This window comes from Lycorma delicatula, chromosome 7 (assembly GCF_047948215.1).
Source record: "Lycorma delicatula isolate Av1 chromosome 7, ASM4794821v1, whole genome shotgun sequence".
Classification (NCBI taxonomy): Eukaryota; Metazoa; Arthropoda; class Insecta; order Hemiptera; family Fulgoridae; genus Lycorma; species Lycorma delicatula.
This window is the reverse complement of record NC_134461.1, coordinates 19,839,053-19,866,433: the sequence shown is the minus strand read 5'-3', so window position 1 is coordinate 19,866,433 and position 27,381 is coordinate 19,839,053. Positions and strand designations below refer to the sequence as shown.

Genomic DNA, 27,381 nt, shown 5'->3' with positions numbered 1-27,381 from the left:
ATATTATTTAAAAACTGAATACAAATAAAAATTAGATTTGACTTACTTCTCTAGAATGCATAAGAATCACTTTCTTCAACAGGATCATCAGAATTTCTAAGACTTCGTAAACCAAAATCTGCGATTTACAGAACAAAACGGGAATCAACTACACAATTAGATGACTTTAGGGAACCATGTGATCTTATTTCACTGCTATATAAAAATGACATCCCCTATAAAATAACAAAAAATAAATAAATTATGTCAATATAAGTCGACAAAAATACAAAATTGTTTGGGGATGCTAAAAGACATTCAGTGGAGCATTATCAATTCATTATACCTTGAACAATGGGCAGGGTAATACCTGAAAACAGAATTTGAATTAAGGATAAACTACCTCAGTAATAATAATGTCAATTAAATGAACTAACATCTTTACTTTATTGAAGTTGAGTATGAGTATGCTTGGGTATTTTTCCTACAGAAGAAAAAGATGGTTATATAATATTTTAATATAGTGGCTAATGACCATAACAGTACAAATTGTGTAAAAAAAACAATAACAGTACAGAAAAAAACAATAACTAATCAGATGTTTGTTTATTATTAATCATTTTTATTGTTTATATTTTACACACTTAATGCTTACTTAGAAAAGAGTTTGCATGCAATTGAAATCATTTATAATGAATACATAAATTTAATAACTTCACTTCAAGCGTTTTTTAATACAAATTAGAGTAACATCTGCAGTTGCATAAATAAATTTCAAATTTTTTAGAATTTTTCGCGTAACTGTTAACATTGATCTGCTTAGTCCTCTCCTAGTTTTTAATATTTATTATTTCTTAATTACTGTAATTTGAATAGAATTAGTTAATTTTGGTTCATAAATTATAAAAGATTTAATAATAAAAATTGTTTTCTGGTTTATTTGTAACATATACTAACAAACGACAAATATCTTTCATATATATCTTTTAATGCATCATAAACTGCTGGAATACTGTACCATACAGAACATCTTTTTTAAAGAACAAACTCTCCCAATAGTTTTATAGTGTTGTGGATCACTGAAACTGTCAGTTCATGAAAAGGAAATTTTCCTTTATGATTGAAATTCAATTCCTTTGGTACACTGAAATTTAAGACTACAGTAGATTGTAAAATTTGAGTCTGCAATATTGTTAGGAAAACACTACTCATATGAAATTTCAATATTCTATGCTACAAAATTACAATTAAAAAAAAAAAACTTGAGCACAAACAATTTTATACATTTCTCTGATTAATCAGAAATCATAGTGCCAAAAACTCCTCCCACAAGTGAAATATAATATCTATGAGCAACCTTTCTTCTAAATTATGCACTAATGTTACACACATTACCAGAAACATCTGTTTTTTTTTTATTTTGTAAACAAATCATATTGTTGAAAATATAAACATGCAGAACATGTTTTCATTCTTTAGATGTAATGTTATAGTCATTGTTGACTGTAATTCTTCTTGTTTTAAAATAACATGTTTTTATTGTAAATGACATGTTAAAAATGAATCATTAACATGCATCAGAATGATTTCACATTGCTATAATTTTTCTGATACTAAAATTTGGTTGACCAAAAAATTCTGTAACTAACCTCAATTTTCTGAAAATTATTTTCCATAATGTTTTTTTTCATTTATTGTAAAGTTTATTTTGGCCTATTTCTGTGGTTATTACTTTCCCATCTAGATAGCACTTTAGCAGAGCTAGCTATAACTCTTTTTAAGGAAAGTATTGTAATTGTTCCAATTTGGGCATATGCAGTTTTCACCAGATCTTGACATTTTGACACCTAAGGAACCCAAAAAAATCAGAAAACTGGATGGAAATTTTCTGGTTGTTAATGTTAATATCTATGTCTGTAAGTTCAGTGTTTCCAGAACTACTGGACTGATTTTGTCTAAACTTGGTCAGATTACTTCTATATATGGGGCATTGATGGCTTACATTTTCAACTTAAAAGGTCAAGGGAGTTAGGCTGTAGAGCAAGATCACCTGGTTGACTCAGTACCTCGTGAGTACACCTGGTGTGTAGCCTTCTGTGAAACTTGTTCGATGTAAGTTCTGTTATTATATAGTTTAGTTAACAACAACAGTCAAAATTTGTTCTATGTAAATTGTGGGATTATATTAGTTTAGTTAATAACAACTGTCACTGCTAGTACCACCACACCCGTGCAAATAAAATACAATATGCGTGTGCGCTTAATAAACAAAAAATATTATATTTAAATAAAATTATAAATATTTTTAATTATCATTTAAAATATGTTATGTGTAAGCCGTGCATCAGTAACAATCTAGAACTGTGTCAGCTGTTATCATAAACTGTTTCTTTTGACATAAAACAGTAACTAAAGTTTCTTCAAGATCAGGAAATTGCAATATTTACTCCGAAAAGAATATCAATTCTTGTTTGCAGCAGTAAGCTTCTTTCATTTTTCTTCAATACAGTCATTCATAAATGAATTGTAAATAATTTTTATCGCCAACAATTATGGACAAATATATTTGCATACTTATACTTAATGCTTTAACTTCTATGAGCAGTGGAATAATTTTTGTTATTATACAAAAACAACAAGAATCTGTATATGTTTAGTTTTCAATATTGTGTATACTTTAAAAACTTATTTTCTTTTAATTAAAATAAAGATTAAGACTAACAGATAACCTGTAAAAATACATAATATTTTACTTAAATATTATGTACATAATATACACAAAATTTAATACATAATATTTAATTATCATAGATTTTAAATTTTAAACAATTTCATTTTCTATAACAGCAAATTTTTTTTAATAATGAGCATTTTTTAAATTTATACTTTTTAAACGTTTTATACATAATTTGTTAATTTATTATTAAGTAAAAGATTTCATAAATTATTTAAAATATATTTTATATCTTTTCTAATTTCCTAATATGCATATATATATATATATCTTAATGAAAAATAAAAAGAAAGTTTATATTGGTAAATTTTCATTTCTTTAATCTTAAGTATACAGAGAAATAATTTATACTCTCAAGTTACAGAGTAAGTAACTTACAGATTAAAGAATGCATGCATCTTATTTTCCTGTTAATATTTTTATAAAATAACATACCACACAAATTACATAAATGAATGATTAATAAGAATAAAATTTGTTTATTAATCTGTTTCAATGGGTAAATGAACTCACGGTACAAATTAAGGACTAAACGTTTGATTTCTAAATTTTGTAATGTTTCATGGAAAACCAGAATAAATTATTTTACTTTTAAAATACCTAAGGTAATTAAAATAAACAAGACTACAATAATAAATCATTCATTAATTTTTTTAAAAATGTTGTAAAATTTACCACCAATCAAATGGACATCAAGGTGAGTATGTATACAAATTATGTTGCAAATAGAATATGACAGTTAATGGACTGAGATCAGGACAGTACGCTGATGTATAATTATTGATGTTCATCGATGTCAGAAATTATTAATCACTATCCTGTGGAATGTCAGTAGAATGTCAGTAGTCTCTTTGTTTGTAGGAGAGCAGTCCATTAATTATAAGTCTAATAATGAATTATATTATGAACTTTCATGTTTTGTTCGTAGGAGACCACTTTATGTTAATGAAAGTATAATAAAAAAATGTTAAAATCAATCTGATTTTTCTAATATCATAGCATAATACAAATTGCAAAAGTAACAAATTATAGAAATTTAAATAAAAATTTTATTAGTATTAAGATTTTGTAAAATAGTGTTGTTTTATTAAAAATTAAAATATCAAATTCCTTGAAAATAATAAGAATTAAATTTTTTCTGTTCTATTAAGGATGAAACATTAATACTATTTATTATTAATAATAATAAATGTAAATGACCAGCTAAATTAAATTACAATTAAAATTACTTTAATGTAAAACAAAAATGCGAGAAATCAAAATTTATAAAAATTAATAACTGTTAATAGATGGGGTACTTTCTTTTCAATATTTTTCAGAATAACTATAAAATTAGAATTTAATTGAATTGAATTTAATAAAACTTTTTTTTGTAATTAGAATTTGAAATGGAGGAATAAATTTGGAAGTTGCCTAGGTGTTGGTTAAGATAATCGCTGATTTTTACTGAAGAAACAAGTTCATGAGGGACCAAATTAATAACAAAGAAAAATTCTGGCTATAAGAAAAATGAAGAAGAATTGAAAACTAATATTACACAGTTCATTGTTATTTCAATGCTACCATAACTACTAAAAAATGTATTTTATTTCTGTATTATCAATCCTAAAAATGTAAACTAATTTTTACCGTTTCCTCTTTTTGCTTTATTGTTTCCTTCATGTACGGTCATAGCCAAGGTAGAATACGGCATGTTTATCGTTATGAAAAGCAGCCTCTTAATAAGTGGATCATCTCTTCTACCTCTTTCCATTACTCTATTATTTTTCTCCTTGGATTAGTGTTATGAGAATTGATTGTTCTGGTTTTCATCTGCGATGTCATTTTGGCCCCTTTTAATAACTGGTAGGGCAACTATTTCTTTACTAAGCTCACTGGGATGGTGACCCCTCCAATATCAAATGACTGAAAAGTTCATAGTTCCACTTGGATACGGTTCAGTATTGAAAATAGGTGAAGGGTGTTTGCTTAGGGAAGCCTAAGTTTGTTGTCAGTGGTCAATTTGTATTTAGAGGAAAAGAAATTTGTTGTTGTGCATGTTTGAACTCCAAAACTGCTGATCAGTAATGTTACTGCTCCTGTCCTGGGTAAAGATATTCCAATCTTTTAAGGAATTGTGTGCAGAATAGATATTCCTACCAAGGGGAGGGGGAACTTGATTCATTTTCTGGATGGGTTTGTATGCAGACTTTGAAGTCCCACTGAGGATAATTATCTTTTTGTGAGTGTTGTTCCTTTTCCATGTCCATGAATCCTTCAATTTCAGAACTTTTATTCCGATACTCGTTGAAGAGGATGTAGAGACCTGTAAGTTACTTGAGTGCCCCAGCATCCTATTTGCCGTGGGGGCGGGGGGTCTGTTTAAGAACATGCGTTCCCTAATCCTGTGGCTATTATTATTATTGGCTGTGTATATTATATATATATATATATATTCTAATGGGGCAGAACAAAGTAGTATTAAAAGTTTGCATGTTTCTGTATTTACATATTTGATGAATGCAAGTTTGTTTATCCCAACACTAAAATAGAATTTTTGACTTTGTAAAGTGAGGTCCCAATGTAAATGCATTAAGTAAAAATATTAAGCATTAAAATGCCTTAATATTGCTTATCAACAAAATATTTCAGAGGCCATTTGTTAAAGGAAGAATCTGAAGGAAGACCATATATCAGATAGAAGAAAGAGATGAGATAAGGAGAGTGGGTGAAGCAATGTTGGGTGACATTTCTGTCATCCTCAGTACCACAAGGTAGGTAAATAGGACAAATAAAGAAACTCAAAATATTATTATAATATGCTATTCACTGTAGGTGACTGAACTGTGTTCAATTATGTTGATCGGCTAATAATGAATGGCCGTTTATTTGTTATCTCAGTTAAGGCACTGAAATAAAAACTTACAATACATCATAAAATACAATTGATATTATTTCATTAAAAAAAATGTAGTATTATATTTGATATTACTGAATTATTACATATTGGGTCAGTATGTACGTTTCAAAACATGTCAGTTAGAACGGTCAAAACAGGTCAGCCGGTTAGATCTTTTCATTGCCTAGGGGTTAGAGGCAGGCAATGAAAGGATCTAACCAGCAGGCTGACCTGTTGGACTAGACTTATGAGCAGCGGACAGGGAGGCCCGTTTGAAAAGACAACCCGGCAGGCTGTGCTTTGCTTTGTTGTGGATCTGGCCCAGGGGGAAGGGTGGAAAAAACCAAAAAAAAAAAACATATCAGTTACAGTATTGAATCAGATGAGAAATTTTCCAACTACTGAAAATACTCTTATGAATAGGAAAATTATTTGTACATTGCTTTTTTGCAATATTTAAATGCACATTTTTCTTGAATTTCTTACTAAATTAAATGTTTTTTAAAACATATTAATTATATTATGCAGCAGTGATATTTAGCCATTTATTAGTTAAGATAATATATAGAATATTTCTCATTATAAAATGCAAACTGATTTACAGAAAGTTAAATACTCACGTATAAATCATTAATAAGACGCATAGCGATAGAATCATTGTAATAAGGATAAAATCAAAACCTAAACCGACAACGATTGTTAATGTCTATATGCCTACAAGCGCCCATGATGATGATGAGGTACAGTGTGTATACGAAGAGATTGATGAAGCAATTAAACACGTAAAAGGAGATGAAAATTTAATAATAGTTGGAGATTGGAATGCAAGTATTGGAAAAGGCAAGGAAGGAAATATAGTGGGTGAATACGGGCTGGGCAAAAGGAATGAAAGAGGGGACCGACTTATAGAGTTTTGCACGAAGTATAATTTAGTAATTGCCAACACCCAATTTAAAAATCATAATAGAAGAATATACACTTGGAAAAAGCCAGGCGATACTGCAAGGTATCAAACAGATTATATCATGGTTAAGCAAAGATTTAGAAATCAACTCGTTGACTACAAAACTTACCCTGGAGCAGACATTGATAGCGACCATAATTTGGTGATAATGAAATGTAGATTGGGGTTTAAAAACCTGAAGAAAAGGTGTCAGATGAATCGGTGGAATTTAGAGAAGCTTGAGGATGAGGAGGTAAAGAAGATTTTTGAGGAAGACATCGCAAGAGGTCTGAGTAAAAAAGATAAGGTAGAAAATGTAGAAGAAGAATGGGAGAATGTTAAAAAAGAAATTATTGCGATAATGTTAAAAAGAAGAGGTATTGCGGCAAATAGATGAAGAAAGAAGCATTTGGAAAAATATAGTTAAAAGAAGAGACAGACGTATAGGCCACATACTAAGGCATCCTGGAATAGTCGCTTTAATATTGGAAGGACAGGTAGAAGGGAAAAATTGTGTAGGCAGGCCACGTTTGTAATATGTAAAACAAATTGTTAGGGATGTAGGATGTAGAGGGTATACTGAAATGAAACGACTAGCACTAGATAGGCAATCTTGGAGAGCTGCATCAAACCAGTCAAATGACTGAAGACAAAAAAAAATCATTAATATGACAAATACGAATTATATTAAATTTTTAATTAAGTAAGACAACAGATAAGCAGAAAATAAGGAATATAATGAAGTTGTATAAATACACACGATAATAAAAGTAATTTTTTTTTGGATAATAGCTGCCTCCTAAACAATAGAATAATAATCATATAAAGGTAATAAAGGTAAATGATTTAGCTTGCTGCAGAAGGGTATTTACCAATAGGTAGAAGGAAAAAATTGTGCAGGCAGGCAACGATTGGAATATGCAAAACAAATTGTTAGGAATGTAGGATGTAGGGGGTATACTGAAATGAAACGACTAGCACTAGATAGGGAATCTTGGAGAGCTGCATCAAACCAAATGACTGAAGACAAAAAAAAACAAGCAAGTCCCTAAAAAAAATTATAAATTCTGGTAAAAATATTATAAATTAATGATTAGGAACTTATAAAGGTTGTAAGTAAATATTACTACACTATTATCATAACATATTAAATATTTTACTTACAAATTTGTGACAATTGCTTCAGACATTCCAAATAATAAATTATGTAAGTTATAATGATATCCTTTAAAATGTTTTGCGTCATACACATTGAATGTGCTCTTAATTTACCACCAACAACAGCTGGAACATAAGGTGGACTTTCCAGTGTATGATTTGGACAACCGGTAAGACTTCCATCAACCAAATTAGATGGTTCATTCATGTCCTTAACAGTAAACATAGGATTGGTTGGTCGATTAGACATATTGTATTGAGAACGCATTTAAAAAAATTGAAATGACTTGTTTTAAAAATAAATATAATTATGCTTCCAAAATATCTCATCAGACCAATTATACATCTTCTTCATCGATCAAGTTCTAGGTAGTCCAAGCAATTCCAGATAAAGGAACCATACCTTCAAAACCGCCTTCCGTACAGATTTTGAAACTACATTGTCTAATTTTTTGTCACATTTTTAATGCTCATTAATAAACTATAAGTACAGAATTTTCCAACAAAATAGTAAAACTTAATATCAAATAATAATATCAAGAGGATGGGGGCATGAACCTCCTTGAAAAGAATAAAAAATTATGTTCATTATTAATTATTATTAATAATTACCATGACTGGAAACCATCTATTTAATATACTGTTTAACATGCTTGTGAGTTGGTAAACCAGCAATTTTTTTCAGTAACTTATTAAATAACTTAATATTTCTTACATATATATATGTATGTATATTGAGTGGTCCATTTAAATTGTGACACATCTATATCTCAAAACTACACATTTTAAGAAAAAATGTTTCTTAATGGAAAAATGTTTTCCATTTCAAGGAGGAAATACGTTTACAACTTATGTTGCTCTTGATAAGGTCAAATAAAGGTCATTTCAATTTTAACTTAATTTTTTTAAATATGAACCTATATTTTTTATTGCAGAATTGAATTCTTTGCAAAAACAAATTAAAATTTTGTTTCAGACTTTTTTCTAAATTTGATAGTTTTTTAGTTTATTCATCTTTAAAGATGCTGTAGGCCTATAAATTGGTGTTTTTAATTTCATTAGATCTAGTCCAGCTGATGAGTTACATCCAGCTGATTTTAAATTTTAAATAAAGAAAATTAAATTTTGAATAAATAACCAATTAAAGGATTAACCTATATAAAATCCATTTATGTTTTAATGAATTTTTTTAATCAAATAGTATAATTTTTTTTTACGCTCTTTATTTAAAATAACTACAAAAACTTACTCTACATAAATTACAGCAACATATGTCTGAAGTGTCCTCCTACTTCTGTGATCTTTCCATATGTTTTAAGAACGACCCATTAACATTTAATACAGTTTCTACCTTGATGTTTCTACAGACCTTTATTATATGCTCTTTCATGTTTTCAGGGGTAGTTGATACTTCTATGTAAACGTTTTCTTTAAGGAAACCCTCTAAAAAAAAGTCTACTGGAGTAATGTCAGGGGAACGATGCAGGCCAATGAACTGGACCAGTTCGACCGATTAAATAATCATTATATTCACGGTTCAAAGCTACTTTGATGATAATTGAATAATACGCCAGACAGCAATCATGGTGAAACCACATCATTCTTCTCTTCTCCAAGGGTAGTTCATCAAGCAGTAAGGACAACTAATTTTCTAGGAAATCTGCATATTTCTCTCCGTTCAAATTTCCATTGAAAAAATGGGGTCCGATTAATTTATAGCCTATGATTCCATAACAAACATAGACAGTCTACAGACATTGATATTCTACTTCCTTTAGCCACCGTAGATTTTTGACTATCTAATATTGCATATTATGTCTGTTTACTGCTCCATGATTAGTAAAACCTGATTCGTCGGAAAAAAGAACATTAAGAAAAAATGTTTAATCTACCTGTACTTTTTCAGGCACCCATCAACAAAATGCTACTCTTAATTCAAAGTCACTGCCATGCAATTCCTGATGAACTGAAATGCGGTAGGGACAGAATTTTAGGCGTTTTAATAGTCATTGCTATTTCATTATTTTCTGCTGTCACAGTATTTTGACAGTTCCTATTTATGGCCCCCGTTCTTCCAGTAGCACTAAACTGTTTTACAATTCTGTACACAGAAGCATGACTTGGAATATTTCTACCGGGGAATCGTAGAGCATATAAAGCTACTGTCTGATCAACATTTCAGTGGCATTTTCCATACAGCAAAATTAGCTCAGTTTTTACTCTAATTGTAAATCGTAACATAATTTCTAATAAATAATAACTAATTAATTTAATATTTGGTGAGTTACAAAGTAATAAAAAAATGAATTGAAGACACTGATCACTTAGACAAATATCATATGTAACTTGAACTACAAATTTAGGCTAATTTAAAAATAAAAAGTTCAATGGTGTTTACATGCTCAACTTCTTCTTCTTCATTATTGATTGTTTTTTATTTAAAATTTAAAATCAGCTGGGCTAGACCTAATGAAACTAAAAACACCAATTTATAGACCTACAACATTTTTGAAGATAACTAAAAACTATCAATTTTAGAAAAAAAAGTTTGAAATGAAATGTTAAATGTTTTTGCAAAGAATTCAATTCTCAATAAAAAATATAGGTTACTATTAAAAAAACTAAGTTGACCCTGAAATGACCTTTATTTGACCTTATCAAGACAACTTGGAAGAACTTTAATAGGAAACATTTTTTCCTAAGATAGTGTAGTTTTTGAGATATATATAGATGTATCTCAATTTAAATGGACCACCCAATATATATCTCAGTTATTGACACTATATAAAGGGAATTTGTTTTGCTTTCTTTTATGGAAAATTTTTCACAGGTTACTGTGGTTTGTTTCCTAATGAATGAAAGCATTTCTATTTTTTATTTTTTTTTTTAATAAAAAAACATGGGATTCTATCTGTATAAATAGTTCTGAAATTATTTTTATTAACAAAATATTGAAACTGAAAAAAAAAGTTATTATTAATATTCAACATGTAAACAAAATAAACAATGACAATAATAGAAACTAAACTTCATAGAATACTCAAGATATATAGATAAAAACAGACACTTGTTTATAGTTTCTATAAATTCCTGCAGAACCTGTAAAAATATAGCCCAGCAGCCATTTAGAATTTCTCTATGAATGCCTAGGCTATGAAAAGGCTTGCTGAATAAGGCTATTTCTGCATGCTCATCACAGCTGGCATGGGAAATATGAGGGATTTGTAAAAACTTTATATTCGCATAAAAATTTAAAAAAAATTTGTTTACGGACTATAATAATGGACATAACAAAAGTCCAATATACTAGTACTAGTAGTCAAATAGTAATAGCATTTATAGTATACTAATATTACAGATATAATACTCTCTTATATAAAAACCTATAATAAATCACCAGTATGAAAGGAATAATTAGGTAATCTGTCAAGCAAAATCACTGACCCTAAAAAAAAAATGTTTTTCAGGAACCATTTCTTCAGTTTCATTTTAGACCACTTGTTTCTATTAAAACAATACAGTTTGTTTAACACTGAGGATACCATTTTGCTGTTATTTTAACATTCTATAATTCATTAACTAAAACTAACTTTATACTAGATTGTCTTATTTAAAAAAAAAGATAAAATGTTTAAACAGTACATCACAAGGTTTATCATTAAAGTTTAAGTTATCTAGTTTTAATTTCAGCCAAAATGTTTCTTATTATATTACTAAAAAAAGTCTAACACATTAAAATTATTTACAAAATTCAGGTTTTTTTTTAATTTTCTTTTTTTAATTTCTAGTAATAAATATTACTTCTAAATACTTTGTTATTTTAAAAACAAATATTTGCCTAATAACATAATGAAAATAAACTTACAATCCACATTCCATCATACTTAAAACTGTTCACGTTGCTGCCTAGAAATCTGTTCCATCCAGTATTTAACAGTTTCTGGATTTGTATAGTCTGGAAATACTGTAGACTTATCATTCCATACCTAATAAATAACAATTATTCTAACTAATCATGTAGCACTTAAATCACGCTATTAAAATATGTTATTCACTAAAAAAATGTCAAAATTCAATAAATGGTGGAGGGTAATTAGAAAAAGTAAAGTATCGGAGGAACAGTAATCACAGCTACAGCAGGGTAGCAATGGCAATTATATAAGACAAAGATTCTCATTGAGAACCTGGACCCAAATTATTAAAAAGCAAAATGGTTATTATTTTATTAAATTACTAGGCAAACATGCATGCAAATTTTATTAAGCTATAATGATAACACTAATAGGAATAGAAACAGTAACCAAATAATATTATTATTAAAATAAAGTTGGCAGCGCTGCATTGTTTGGAACAGGACATTACTTTAATTAGCTCTGTAGTTTTTTGAGTTATTTTTGTGGTTTTTTAGTAAATTTTTACATGACTTCTGTGCCAAGATAATCTTGAGAAATTGGTGATTCAGTTATGCGTTTTTATTTTTGTGGATTTTATAAACTGATATTAGACTTCATTTAATTCATTCTCATTGTATCTGGTTTATACTAGTGTTGAATAACATGCCGTCTTGGTTCTATACCTGTTAGGTTTAAATTATTCTAAATAATTTATTATTCGCTGGTTCATTCAAATAAATAAATCTTTATTTTATAATATAAATTATTTTTGAACTTGTAATTCATATATACAACATTATAGTATTAATTATTTATACATTCATAATAAATACATGTTGTGTCTTTGGAGGATGAAACTAGACTGACTAAAAATAGGGTATTAGACATTCAATTAATAAGCGTAAGAAAAAAAGTGAAAATTTTTATTTTAAAATTTAAAAGTCCTCCATTAATAAAATTTAAAGTTTTTCCTTTTAATACAATTTAAAGTTCCTTCTTTTAATAAAAAAGGAGCAAATGAAACCTGAGTCTTAACAACTAGGTCAGTTGTTAATTGATTTTATAGGAATAGTATAGCCACAGTATTGTTCTAGGAAGTTGCTATCTCAAATTCTTCTGTTATCTGAATTCTCTAACTTGGTTTTGAAAAGTATTCAAAATTATTGAATTGTTAAAATTGATAATTCTAATTAAACGTAATATAGCATGCTATTACTGAATAGCATGCTATTGTAAAAAAAATTGTAAGATAGCAATTTCTTCTTCTTTTTGCACAGATTATTTTTTTATTTTTTTTAATACCTTTTTAATTTATATTATTATATATATATATATATATACGTATACTTCATTCCAATTACATATTTATAAACCTTGTATACTGCCTGTCTACTCAGGGGCGTCCTATTCATTTCCAAGCCTTAACAGTCCTCTAGGCAATTTCCTGTTGCTCCTGTGCATCTTACCCTAATAGATAGAATAACTAAAGTTGGGCAAATAACTCTGTACACTTAAAATTAATCAAGTATAAAGGTCATTTTCTCTTAAACTTTTTTAAAAGACCTAACCAGAGGGGTATCCAAGTTACAAAGAACCTAGAGACTGTATTATTTATTTTAGTATGTGTGTTGAAATGGTTATTACGTTATATATATATATACTTTATATGTTATACATGTGTGTGCTATGAAGAATACTGAACATTATTTCAAGGGTAAAAGTCAAAGGGAACCATCCTCCCTGGAATCTCCTAGAGCTACAGGTATTTCTAATAATTAGGAAAAACAGATTGCTATAGATACTGAAGAAATTCTTGAAGTGAACTCACAATATACAGCTGAAATAGTAGGAATACTAGGAGGCTCAATTGATAATTTAACGTCAGTGATTAGAAGTGATTTACTAAACAAAAGATTAGCATGTTTAGCCATGAAGAAAGACTCATCGAAGAAAACAAAGTTTTGAAAGCTGAAGTTAGCTCTTTACAAGAGAAAAATCTGTTAATTAAGGATAAGCTGATCAATTTAGAAGACAGGACTCTGTGAAATAACCTGGTTTTCAAAGGTTTAAAATACAATAGGAATGATGATGTCAGAAAGGTTGTACTTGATTTTTGCAATCAGATTCTTAAAACAAAATCTGAAATTTTTAATAATCTGGCACATTGTCTTGGTAAGAACAATAAACCAATTATTGCACACATACCCCGAGATGATGACATTCTGGCAATTCTATCTAATACATACAAATTAAAAAACACACGATATGTCATTCATAAGGATTTTTCTGTCGAAACATGGAAAAAGAGGGCTATTCTATTGGCACTTAGAAAGGAGTTGCAAAAAATTGAAGATGGGACTGGAAAATTATCTGAATTTTTCAAAAAAGATGTATCAGGAATGGTGAAAAAGAGTGTTGGGAAGGGAAAACAGATAATAGTAAGGGTTTGTTTGTCAGGCTTGGGAGGAGAGGGCTTCTAATGATGTGTGCAGTGGTGATAGGAGTGGTTCCATTAAGTTGTTACCATATAATATTGCAAATTTAGAAAGAAACCAAAGTCATTTAGATCTTTTTAATTTCATTAGTAGTTATGATGTGTTCTTTCTAACAGAGAGGCATGTTGAATCTGATGTGGTAGATTCCTGGGAGAATTATTTTTCAGGTTACCATATAATACCGCAAATTTAGAAAGAAAGCAAAGTCATTTAGATCTTTTTAATTTCATTAGTAGTTATGATGTGTTCTTTCTAACAGAGAGGCATGTTGAATCTGATGTGGTAGATTCCTCGGAGAATTATTTTTCAGGTTACTCCATTTGATGGCTACCAGCTACCAGAAATTCACCATGGGAAGACCTAAAGGTGGAATGGTAGTAGGCTATAAATGGAATGGGCATTATTCTATTTCAGCATCCACAGAAGGAAATTTTGTTGTTCCCTGTTTATTTATCAGGAAATAGTGAAGTATAATGGGAAAAAGGTTTTTGTGAACTGCAAAATTGGATGGGGGATCATGTGGAAAACAGATGTTGTCTTCTGATAGGGGATTTCAATGTGAGAATTGCTAGTGATCAAAGCACGCCGGAAGAGTTAGATATAGGTGCCAGGTTAGAGCACACAAGGCACTCTAAAGATGTAGTTGCATTTAGAAAGGGTCTAAGATTAATAAAAATGTGCATCTTTTAATTTAATAGTGTTGAATGGAAGGATGGGTGGTAATAAAAATGGAGAATATAATTTTATTGGTGGTAGGAGATATCATTCCTTAGTTATAGATTTTGACTGTCTCATTTGATGGATTAGATATAATTAAGGATTTCGTAGTCATTCCAAATGCATTCTCTGCATCATATACCACTACAAATTGAAATTTATGGTGAAATTAATACAGATAAAAATTCTGCCCTTGCTCTCAAAATTACGTTGGTCTAGAAGTGATGATTTAGTTTACACAAATAGGTTGTGAGAATTATGAATAACATTACCTGAAAATGCAAACGAGGTGGTTGATGTTTGAATGATTGTATTTATACGGTGGCATCTAATAATTTAAACTCCGATGGCAGAAAAGTACAAGTAGTACTGCTCAAACAAAATTGGTCTGAAGCTAAGTGTAGGAAGGCCAGGGACAGGGTGTTTAGATTACTTAAATTGTACCACATTAACAATTCAGAGGTAGTTAAGAGGGACTATATGGATGCTAATAAAGAGTACAAAAGGTTGTGCAGGAAGAAGTGTAGCGACCATATATCTGAAATATCTGATAAATTTGGTAACGTGAGGGACAGTTTTGGGAATTATTTGTCTTTTAAGATTAAGCCATATATGAGTGCAGGCAATATCAGTCTGGATGTTTGGAATGCTCATTTCTCAGCCTTGCTTACTGCCAATGATACAAGTTTCGATACAATTTATGCATGCCCAAATGCAGAAGACGAACAGTTGGACCAACCAATCTTAAAAGAAGAATTGGCTATAATAATTAAGAAAGTCAAAAACAATAAGGCAAGACCCCAGGTGTTGATAGAATCCCATTCGAGTTTTACAAACAGGCTCCAGATGAATTTTTATCCCTAGTGCTGAATTTATTCAATTTTATCTTTAATTCGTGTAGCATTCCAAACTCCTTTAAGAACTCAGTAATCTTCCCCTTTGACAAAAAAGGATCATTGCAGGAAGTACTGTCGGTAGAAACTGTCCGGAAGAACTCAGTCGGTAACTATAGAGGTATATCCTTTCTGAGCTCTTTGTTGAAACTATTTACAGGTATCTTATTGCACAGATTAGAAGAGTGGATATCCAGGAATGGGGTTTTAAATTAATACCAGGTTTTTGCAGAGGATACTCTGCAACAGATAATGTTTTTAATCTTTATAGTATAATTAACCTTAAGGTTTGTAAAGAAGGAAAGAAAATATTTTTATTTTTTATAGATTTAAGGCTGCCTTTGATAACATAGACCGACAAGAATGTTTCTATAAACTCTCCTCCTAGGATTATCTGGTAAGTTTTTAAATTTGGTGCAGGTATTTTATGAAGACACTAAATCTTTTGTCTGGTGTAAAAACAGAGTAACCGATTTGTTTTATACTTCTTGTGGTGTCAGACAGGGTTGCTTGCTCTCGCCACTATCATTTCCTCTATTTGTAAATGATTTGCAAGAGGAAGTGGGTGAAGGAATATGAATCCGTAACCTGAATATCAGAGCGTTACTCTATGCCAACAACCTAGTTTTGTTAGCATCTGAGCCGAAAACACTTCAGACCATGATCAACAAATTTCATTACTGCAGCAGGTGGAAATTAAATATTAATTTAGATAAGTAACAAATTGTAGTTTTTAGATGGGGAGAAATACTAAGGGGCTTACCCTTACACAAGATGTACATTTGGAGGCAATCCCATTGATGTAGTAAATAGCTATAAATATTTGGGGGTGATATTTATTTCTCAGCTGCCAATGATCCAGCCGTGGTGAAGTCTGCAATGGAACAGTTTGTGGAAAAGTTTTTTTTTAAAGATAATATACCATTATTTTTATCTAGTACTACCTTGTGTCTAGTGCATAGGGTGGAATTTCACAGTCCATTCTCTCAATTGGATCATGATCTCGGAATGTATAATGTCTCTGAATGTATAATTACATTAACAACAGAAACTAGGCGTTTTATGAATATTATTTTTAAAGCAAGAAATGGCATCCTTTCCTCTCAATTCTAATCCCAGTAGGGAATTGAATGACAGGATATGCTCATTATGTAATACCAGTGAGGAGGAAAATATTGTTCATTTTGTAGGTAAATGTCCTATTTTATCAGAAATTATGGCATTGGAAAGGCACACTAACAGAGGAAGGTGTAGTAGTTGGGCTGTTAAATGGAAGTGACTGGAGAATTCTAGCGAAATATTTGAATGAAGCATTAGCCTATAAGAAAAGTTTAGTAACGGAATTTAACTTTTAACTAATTTTTGTACAATATTATACATTTTTTTTCATTTTATTACTACTGCATGCCCATTGTATTAATTAATATTGCATAAATGGTCAAAGATGAGGGGGGAAAAGGAGGAATGTTTTATTTTGTATGTAAAAAATACAAAGTATAAGTAATTTTATAATAAGTAATAATGGGTAATTTATTAATTTCTAACTTTTTGCCAACTGAGCAGACAACCTTATGGTCATGTCCACGTTTGGAAGAAAGTGTTTTCAGTTTATTTATTGTTATATTATTAGTAATGAGTATATTATGTTGTGTTTCTTTTTTAAATCGAATGTAATTTTTTTTTTTTGTCTTTTCAGGTTGAATGCATTTTTTTGTTAGAAATAAACACAGTATTATTATTACGAGGGCAAGCCAAAAAGAAAAGTGGAATTCAAAAAATCAATATATTTATTTGTACTTACATAAATGATACATGCATTATTTTTCAACATATCCTCTCCTACTTCTATGCACTTAGTCCATCTTTTAAATTCCTTCCTGGAAGAAAGTTTTCGGTCTGGTGTGCAGAAAATGTTTCACAGCTTCTATGGGCTCTTCATCAGACTCATGATTCCAGACTCATGACACAGTAGCTCACAGTAATTGTCACTGTTTACTGATTGACCTTTAGGTGTGAAGTAAACCAAAAGTGAACCTACCATATCCAGAATATCATAATCACCTTTCCTGCAGACATGTGAGTTTTGAACTTTTTTGCTGTGGGAGATGAAGAATGTTTACACACTAAATTTTGTCGCTTACTCTTGGGTTCAAAGTGATGAACTCACGTCTCATCAACGATTATTATTCACTTAAGAAATGAGTCTCTTTCAATTTCATAACGTTTCAAAAGCATCTGGGAAATTTTCAAATGATTCTATTTATGGATGCCGGTCAATTAATGTGAAACCCAGCAAGCACAGACTCTTTAAAAGTTTAAAGGACCGTGGATTATTGAAAATACTGAGCCATGGCTTATATTCAACTCATTTGCAATGTCAACTGTAATTCATCAATTACCGAGAATCATTTCTTTAACCACTTCAATACTGTCATTAGTCTTTGAAGTAGAAGGAGTAGAAGGCCTACCTACCATGTGCTGTTCATCACAGAGAGAAATCCTACCACTTTTAAAGCGAGTAATCCATTCATAGATCTTGCTTCCACTTAAACAACTCTCTCCATATTGCTGCTGTATTTGATAAAAATCTCTGCTGGTTCATCCCTTCTGAACTGAGGAAACGTATCGCTGCTTGCATTTCTTCCTTGGTGCAATCAGACAAAGGAGCACTCATTTTAAAAAGACTTTTTAAACACAATTACAAATAGCTAACGGCGAAACAAAACTTTCAATGAACAGCTGATACAGGTTATGAGTTATAGCAGAACAATATTTGCTGGCATACATGGCAGGACTGGTAGGGAGATCAAGATTCCCCTTTATTTTTTGACTTTCATTGTAAACTAAGCTAAATAAATACATTACAAATGAATTCATGAATATTTATTATGAACAATGATAAAATATTTATTTTTTTCAAGTAAAAATGTACATAGTATATATGTATAAAGTAAAAATGGTTTTAATAACCAATATAAAAAAAAGGTCATACATTGCTGCCTATTAAATTAGATTACAATAAATAAAGCAATAATATGCAATTGCACTCTGTTCTCAACCGCATCAATGTTGGAAATGATCATAGAATGGTCACAGCTAAAGTGGGAATAAATTTTAGAAAAGAAGATGAAAAATTGATAAAAACCTCCAGAAAAAGAAAATAAACACTGAAAAGCTATTAGAAAATAAGAGCTGTTTTGAGCTTAATCTATCAAATTGTTTCTCTCTGTTGCAATATTTGGAAGATATAGACATATAAAAACACAATGAAGGAATTGTCAACAATATATTTGATTCAGCTAAGTCAACAGTACCATCAGACAAACATCGTTGTCAAAAATCTCAATTGAAACTATTAGTCCAATGAATAAAACGATGATTCAGGAAATGTTTGTTATTAATAAACTGAAATATGTTGAACTCTGTAAGACCGTAAGGAAGTGCAACCAGGAAGAAATGCATCAGTTTAACATGAAACTAGTGCAAAAGATGCTGGAAGAAGGTAAGAGAGCAAAATGTAAACTGGTAAATAAACAAATTTTTGGCTTAAAATGAGAAGATGATTTCTTATGCAGAACACATTAGAAATAACTGAAAAATTTTATTCTAATTCATAAAAGGACCAAAATCAGCCAAAATTAAGAGTTTCCTGTGGAAGAAGCACCACATGTTTTAGTAGAAGAAATACAGGATGCAAAATCAATGAAAAACAGGAAAGCTTCAGGAACAGATAACATTAATGCTGAGATCCTGAAAGCTGTGGTAAAACATTGCACTCAGCACTTGAAAAAATTGGTTGCAGTTGAGGCACTTAAGATGCTTCAAAAACCAAAAGATCCTGACTGCTGAAACGATTCTTCTACACAAGGACTCAGGAAGACCTGAAAAATTATCACCCAATAAGCCTCCTCTTAGTTATCTAAAAGGTTTTCACCAAGACAATAGCCAAAACAATGCTAAAAACTCTGAATGAATTACAACCAAAGGAGCACGCAGGCTTCAGAAGTGGTTTTAGCACAATGGATCACATCCAGGTTTTCATAAAGTCATAGAAATACACAGTATACTATCCCCCTACGTATATATGGCTTTTATTAACTATGACAAGGCATTGGTGTAAACACAGTTTACATAAAATTGCAACAATTGATATATGAAGAAGCAAAAGCTATCATCTGTACAAACAAGTAGAAATAAATGTACAAAAAGATGTACAACAAGGCACCACTATATCACCCATGCTCTTCTCAGTCTACCTTGATATTCAACAAGTTTGCCAAGGAAATAAAGATTTTTGTCTTTGGAGAAGATCTAGAACAGATAGATCACCACTACATATATCTTGGCCAATGAAAAAATTGAATGACAAGTTAAGCTTGGGTGGCAGGCATTTCAGAGACTTAGCATCATTTTCAAGAATAAACTCCCCTTTTCCTTAAAATGAAAGTTTTTGATCGATGCATCCTTCCAGTTCTTTGGTAGTGAAACTTGGACATTAACTGTTCAATCATTTCAGAAGAAACTGTGGGTAGCACAAAGAAATATGGAATGATGTGTGCTTGGAGTGACCAGATGGGATACAAAGACCTGTAAATGAATCCAAGAACATACAAAAGCACATATCATGAAAGTTAAATAATTAAAATTCGGGTAGACAAGCCATGAAACAAGAACTAATGGCAGATGGACTAAAGCAGCACTTCAATATGGATACCGCTAGATGTTAAACACTCATGAAAAAGACCAAAGGCTCATTGGATTGATGATAATTTAATTGGACCAAATTAACATAAGATCAAAGAAGACCATATTAGTTGGAAACATGCTGAAGTGATTTTTATCTTGCGGTGGCTGATAACAATGATATATTTCATAATGATGACATACATACATATATCTAAATTAATGAGCGACTAAACAGAATTTGAAAATTACGACTTGCTTAAAAGTCGGTATCCTTGATAACATAAAACATATACACGAATATCTGAATGCGGTCTTCACTATTTAATAAAAATAATAAAAACAGTTGTTAAGTATCTGACACTAAGCTTTATTTATAACAGTGCACAATATTTTTGCAGCAAATAAACATATAAAATTAAAATGTAGATATAAAATTATATTTCCACATAACACATTCTGATAAAGCAGAGATGGATGTGAAAGTATTAAACGCAATGAAATAAATAATGTAATTAATGGAAAAATGAATTTTTATAAATGTTCATATTTCATATATTATTACAGTTCAAGATTTAACACAGATTAATTATCTATTCTTCAAGTTATAACAGGCATAAGACTCACTAATAGCCAATTTGAGAGATCAATTTTGGGCATGTGAAAAATAATAAACATATCAAAGATTTAAAACATAAACCTTCTACATAATTAAATAATGATATCTTAAATGGAAATTTCATCCTTATTTTAAATTATTTTATTATAAAGAATTTGAAAATTATTTTCTGTGTTAAAATTAAAACCGAAGAATTACAAAAAAAAAACTAGGTTAAATAAAAATATAAACATATATAAATGTAAACATAAAAAACAATCACAACAGAACATCTACTAAGAATTATATATAATTTACCCTTCCAATAAGTGGTTTATTTCCAGTAAAATCCTTCATTAAAATGTCTTGAGCTATGACATCATCATATGGTGAGTAAGTACCATTTGGTTCCCTACCACTCACACCAGGGTCCATAATAACAAAATAATGCATACCTTTCTGTAACAAATAAATAAAAAAAAAACTCTTCATTATAAATAGTAATATTTGTTATAAATTCACAACAATAATTTTATAATAAATATAGTTAAAAAAATAAATAAATAAAAAATAAAAGTAAGCAAGAATATTTTTTAACAATCAAAACTAAATTTTAATAAACCGCTGAAGTTACAAAACAACGAAAGTATACCTCTTCATGATACCTTCAAGAGGTTACAAACTGATAAAAATTTATAAAAATGCACACAATAGTACAGATTTCCATTATAAATTGGCGCTATGATAATATGGTAGTGGTAAAATAACTGTAATACTTTTTTATAAACTAACCATTACCATGATATCATCAGCGAACAGGTTCATTTAGAATTAATAAGTGTTAATCACTTATATAGTCCAGTACAAAAGATGCTTATCTACATTCTAGAACAGAGTTATATGAATATGAATATATTCTCTCAGAAATTTAATTTCTGAATATAAAATTAAATTTATTACAAATAATGTACCAGTTGAATCACAGTTTTGTCAGCTGAGAACAATTGTGACTATTAAAATCATTTGTACACTAAACCAAGTGATATCTTTAGGGCCTTTTTCTTTTCATTTAATCGTCAATATTTTTTCTGTAGTTTTAGTGTTTGTGTTACCCCATTAGAAAAATCTGGTGACTTTTTTTTTTCAACTATGAATCGATGACTAAAAGTAAAGTTAAAAATAAAAAAATTATACAAAACATACTAAAATTTAATGAAGAAAAAACAAGAGTTCAATAAAAAATTAAATGAAATTGTAATTTCCTTATTATTTTTCAGTAAGTTTTGCTTTAGTACTATAAATCTATCAGGTATCCATCATTGTTAATAACAAATATAAAAAAGGAAGCTGAAGGTATATTTTTTTGAAAAAGGTCAGTCAAGTTTATACGTGGCATATAAAAATCACAAGAGAAAGAAACCTGTAACACTCCTTGAGAATTTTAATTCATCAGCAGTATCAACTTAATAAGTTTAAACATGATCTAGAGTGACAAGGGGAGAAACATGTTTAAGGATTATATAAAATGATTTAGAAGTTAAGCGGGTGACGACAAAAAATAATAGAAAATGAATGAGAGAAAAGATACTGCCATGAAAAGAATATCTTATCTGAAAGCAATCAAGAAATTTTTAAAAGAAAAGAGAACTATACTTGAACGGTTGAAAGTTACACTTTAACTTTACATTCAACCAAAAAAATGTAGGACAGAAGCAGCATGTTAGTCCATCCACCGGTTACCAAAGGTGAAAAAATGGTTTGTTTACAATTCCTTATTAACAAGGACCACTACCTCAAGAAAGGTAACGTAACTATCATGAAAATATGAATCTACAGAACTTCAAAAACCGATTAAATAAAAAATTATAAAAAACTTACAACCAAATAGCGTATTGGTGCTTGACAATTTGCCATACCTACATCAAAAGTTGAAAAAATTCCTTCCATAGCAAACCATAAAATAGAAATGGAGTGGCTAAGAAATACCTCCTTTGAAAATTCAATGGTTTGCTTAAAACTCTGTGTCAAACAAAGTAAATCTTTACTTTAATTGTCACAAGCAACGAATCCAGATGTAACTTATTCTCTTGGCAGCATTTTCCAAGAAATGCTTTACATAAATATAAGGCAGTTCTTAAACTGGATTTTTATTATCAAGACTTTAACCTGACTGATCTCATTTGATGAATAATAGAAAAACCGGGTAATCAAAATGTAATGTGTAAAAGCTAGAAGAAATATTAGTTAAATTGGGGACAACAACGCTTCAATAGATGCTGATACGTGGTTGAAATGCTGCAAGCTGCTGAAATTGAAAATGACTTCAAGAGTTTTAAAGAATGTATCATGGAATTCAAGCTGACATATTAATTAACCATCTGAATACAAAAAATAGTGAAACAGTGAGTAAATACTGAATATGAGGTACCATCCACATTATCAGTAAAAAAAAGGGACTAAAGGGCAGAATACATAAAAATTTGTTTAATTTTGCAATTAGATCTATTATTGGTGAAACATAAATTTTTAATTTTTACTAGTAGTTTAAATTTTAATATAATATTTACTAAATAAATTATTAAATCTTAATTAATTTTAAATTAAGTTATTTTTAAGAAATTAATTTTTTTCATTAATTAAATTAACTAACACATTCATTATGTAACAGGCTCGGGTTATTAACAATTAACAACACATTAATTGAATTTGATCATTTATAAACACAATTTATAGATTTTTGTTCTGGAGTTTTATTTTGCATTATGAAACTGTAGGTTTTATGGTATACAACGGTAATAGATAAAGAATTTATTAGTAGGATGGTTAGTACACTGCCCCGTGCAAGGTAGACAGCAACTGCCAAGTTATAGCACAAGACCAATATACGACAATCAAAATTTGCATATATAAATCCATTCTATTTAAAAAATATTCAATGGACTAAAATATCTCTTGAATGGTATATATCTACTGAAGAATATCAGTATCTCAATATATATTAATATGTCAATATCTCTTGAAAGGTATATCAATAACTTTTTAACGTAAATTAAAAAAGGCATATCATAAGGTATTATTATAACAATGCATTTCAGGTGTGTTATAGGAGAAGAAATATGTACCTCTTGTAACAAAGTGTGATACATGAGAACAGGCATATACCTCTTGTAATAAAGCTACATAAAGTTTTATATTGCCAACAAAACAGATGAAGAATGGCTAATATTGCTGGAGCTTTCTCATTTAGCGGATGTCTCCCCCCCCCCCCATGGGTAGAGATAGCTATGACTAATTTTCACTACAGTAAAACTTTCATATAACCTACAATACCATATTCTTATATCTCACTTGTAATCCTTCTTTTATCATTTTTCCTACTTGTATCTTCTATACTTGGTATAAATACCTGTCAATGTGACTATTTGAATAAGATCCATATCTAGCATGTTTTAATTGTGTAAATAAAACTAGTTTTATACAATTGTATTCTAATAGTCGGTTTACTGATAAATTTCTTTCAACTTTTACATTTTTACTTCCTTTTACTCTTAGAGGTGTAATAATCAATTTACTTTCTCAGAAATTACAGTAGAGTAACTACTATAACAAAGGAAAAGTAACCGTGTCAAACATTTGTATTTTTTTATTTTTTTGAACTAATATGTTCTATTTTTTTTTTCATATGAATATATTTATATTTGGGTCAAATGTGTGAGCTGTAATCTTCTGTATGAATTACTTGGATTGTGGCTGGTCAAAAAATTCAAATTTAGCATAGTGATTTCTACATTTTAGTAATTCTATTAAAGCTTGGAGTCAGGATCTTAAAGAAGTGGGGCGGTAAGGGATCATATTTCAGGTCTTTTGTTATGAAGTTTAGCAACCAATTCTTTTTTACATTAAATAATTTTATAACACATTACAAGTTTCCTCATAACAAGTATAACAATATTAATTAACTAATAAAGAATTAAAATGACTGAAGTCTAAAATAATAGCATATAAAAAGTAATAACATCAACAATAAAATATATAATAAATAGAGTATATTTAATTCAGATAAATATGCTACAGTCTTTATGAGTAGTCAAAAAAACTGATGTGAACACCACATAACTTCCTTGTATGCCTATTAAATTACATAAACACTTTTTTCTGCACTTCATTTAAACTTATTTCATTTGAAAGTGAGATACGATCCTCCAATTCTTTAATAAAGTGGACAGTTATACGATTGCTGAAATATTAGTTTTTATTAACATCAAATATTTATACAATTATTAGTTCAACAATCTTACATGAAATATTAGTATAGAGTAAAAGCCCCTTTATTATTTGTATTACTAGATCAGTATTATTCATATCTTCATGAATTGCTGATTAACAAAAGTTTCAGATTTATGGTGTATCATACAAATAAAAGTTAATAATAATTAAACAATTCCATTTAGTGAACTCCTGTATACTGGTTACAGATGTTAATTTTGACCTTACGGTGAAAAATATTCAGATTTTTTTAAAAATTATTTGGTGAATAATCAAAAATTAAAAAGAAACAATGATACAGGAAAAAGAAAAATAACATGAAGAAATATATCTGAAAAAATGATAAGATGAATATGAAGAGGAAGAAATTGTTAAGAACAAGAGAAGAATAAAAAAATTGAGAGATGATAAACATAAAGAGAAAGAGAATGTTAAAATCAAAAAAAAGAATAAGAAGGAAATAAACAGAAAAAAATAAAAATAAAATAAACCGAAAGAAAATGTTGCAAACAATGAAAGAATAAAAACATTAAGACAAGATGATAAACATAAAGAGGAAGAAAATGTTAAAACCAAAGAAGGAATAAAAAGATTAAGAGAGGATGATGAATATAAAGAAAGAGAAAATTTGAAAACTTGAGAACATGTACACAAATTAAGATCAAAAGAATTGCAACAAACCAAAGAGGGATTAATGATTGGCAACAAAAAACAAATAAACAAAATGATAGTTAAATCTGACTTAGGGAGATTATTGTCCAACAATATCAGAGCAGTAATGAACTAAAAACTAAGAATGTTTAGCAATTTATTAAAGATCAAGCATGTATGCCTCAGTGTATATGTTTTTCTTGTAAGGATTTATTTTTCAGTCACTGTAGTTAACTTTAATGTAAATAAAATTTAACAGAAATTCCAGAATATATAAATAAAATTAAACTAAAAAACCAAAAATAATACAATTCTAAATTATAATTTTCAATTAATATTAAATAATCAGATGTTTCACCAACTCTATTACATATAGATATATGTAATAATGCCTATTAAATTACATATATGCATTTTTTAAAGTACATAAAATTTTATTTCACTAATAACTTTGGATTTTTTTAATATTATTATTTAATAATTATTTATTGTAAAGGTTTTACAATCATGAGTTAATAATTATTACTAAATCAATATATTTAAAAAAAAGAAAAATTAATTAAAAAAAGTTAAAAAAATAAAAAAAGGAGATGAAGTCTGATTTGAAATGATGTGCCTTCCCCTTGTAAGATCCAAATATTTCATTAATTAAAATGTTACTTGGCAATAACTCTGGAAACAACAAAAATAAGTACCACTTATGATACATTGTTGAAAGCTCTCAATAAGGGCTTATTACTGCAGTTACGAAAAAGTCTAAACTCCACATTTTTTTGGATTTTGAACATTTTTGGTCATTTTGATTGCAATCAAAAAGGGAGGTGCACAACTAGATGTTACAACATACCTAAATCCAAAATTTCAACATTCTACGACTAATCGTTTTTTGGGTTATGCAAAATATGTACATACATATGTACGGACATCACGACGAAACTAGTCAAAATGGATTCAGGGATGGTCAAAATAGATATTTCCATTGAAATCTGAAAACCTAGATTTTTCGCGATCACAATATTTTCTTTACTTTGTACAAGGAAGTAAAAAGAATTTTAATGGCATTATAAACTTCAATTACTGATTAATGAAGCTCATTTAACCATAAATTATTTATAATCCTACTATATTTAAACCACTTTTTGTATTCAATCTTTCTAAACTAAGAATTATAATACACTCATAGAATGACATAAATATATCTTTCAACAATGAAACCCTAAAATATATTTATACTAAACTAATATTTAACATAATATTTATTGAATGCTACTGAAGGATGGTAACATGGTATTCTTAAGGATGGTTAACGTTATTTGTAAAAGGTACTGGTGGTTCAGAACAGATCACCTATAAAAGTTAAAATGTTATGATTATGGCACTTAACATATTTACATTATTATTTCAGCAGTACTGTGCATTTTAAGGGGTTTTTTAACAGAATTTCTTCAAAGCCAATAACAGTTGCTTCACAAATAAAGATATCTGAATCACTG

General features: G+C 29.2%; 1 protein-coding gene across 5 annotated transcripts in view; it reads right to left on the bottom strand.

Moving 5' to 3' along the window:
- Positions 1 to 27,381, bottom strand: part of LOC142327549 (lysosomal alpha-glucosidase-like) — a 62,552-nt gene that overhangs the window by 6,420 nt on the left and 28,751 nt on the right. The window contains exons 4-6 of one of the 5 annotated variants that reach the window (XM_075370703.1): positions 21,290 to 21,430; positions 11,558 to 11,678; positions 47 to 215 (exon numbers count right to left, since the gene is read on the bottom strand). In XM_075370703.1, coding sequence (XP_075226818.1) covers positions 11,577 to 11,678; positions 21,290 to 21,430 — 243 coding nt within the window. In that variant the 3' untranslated portion in view covers positions 47 to 215; positions 11,558 to 11,576. Of the gene's footprint in view, positions 1 to 46; positions 216 to 5,548; positions 5,602 to 7,698; positions 7,904 to 11,557; positions 11,679 to 21,289; positions 21,431 to 27,381 lie in introns of those variants that run through there. The other 4 variants (XM_075370700.1, XM_075370702.1, XM_075370704.1 and 1 more) reach the window with 4 other exon arrangements.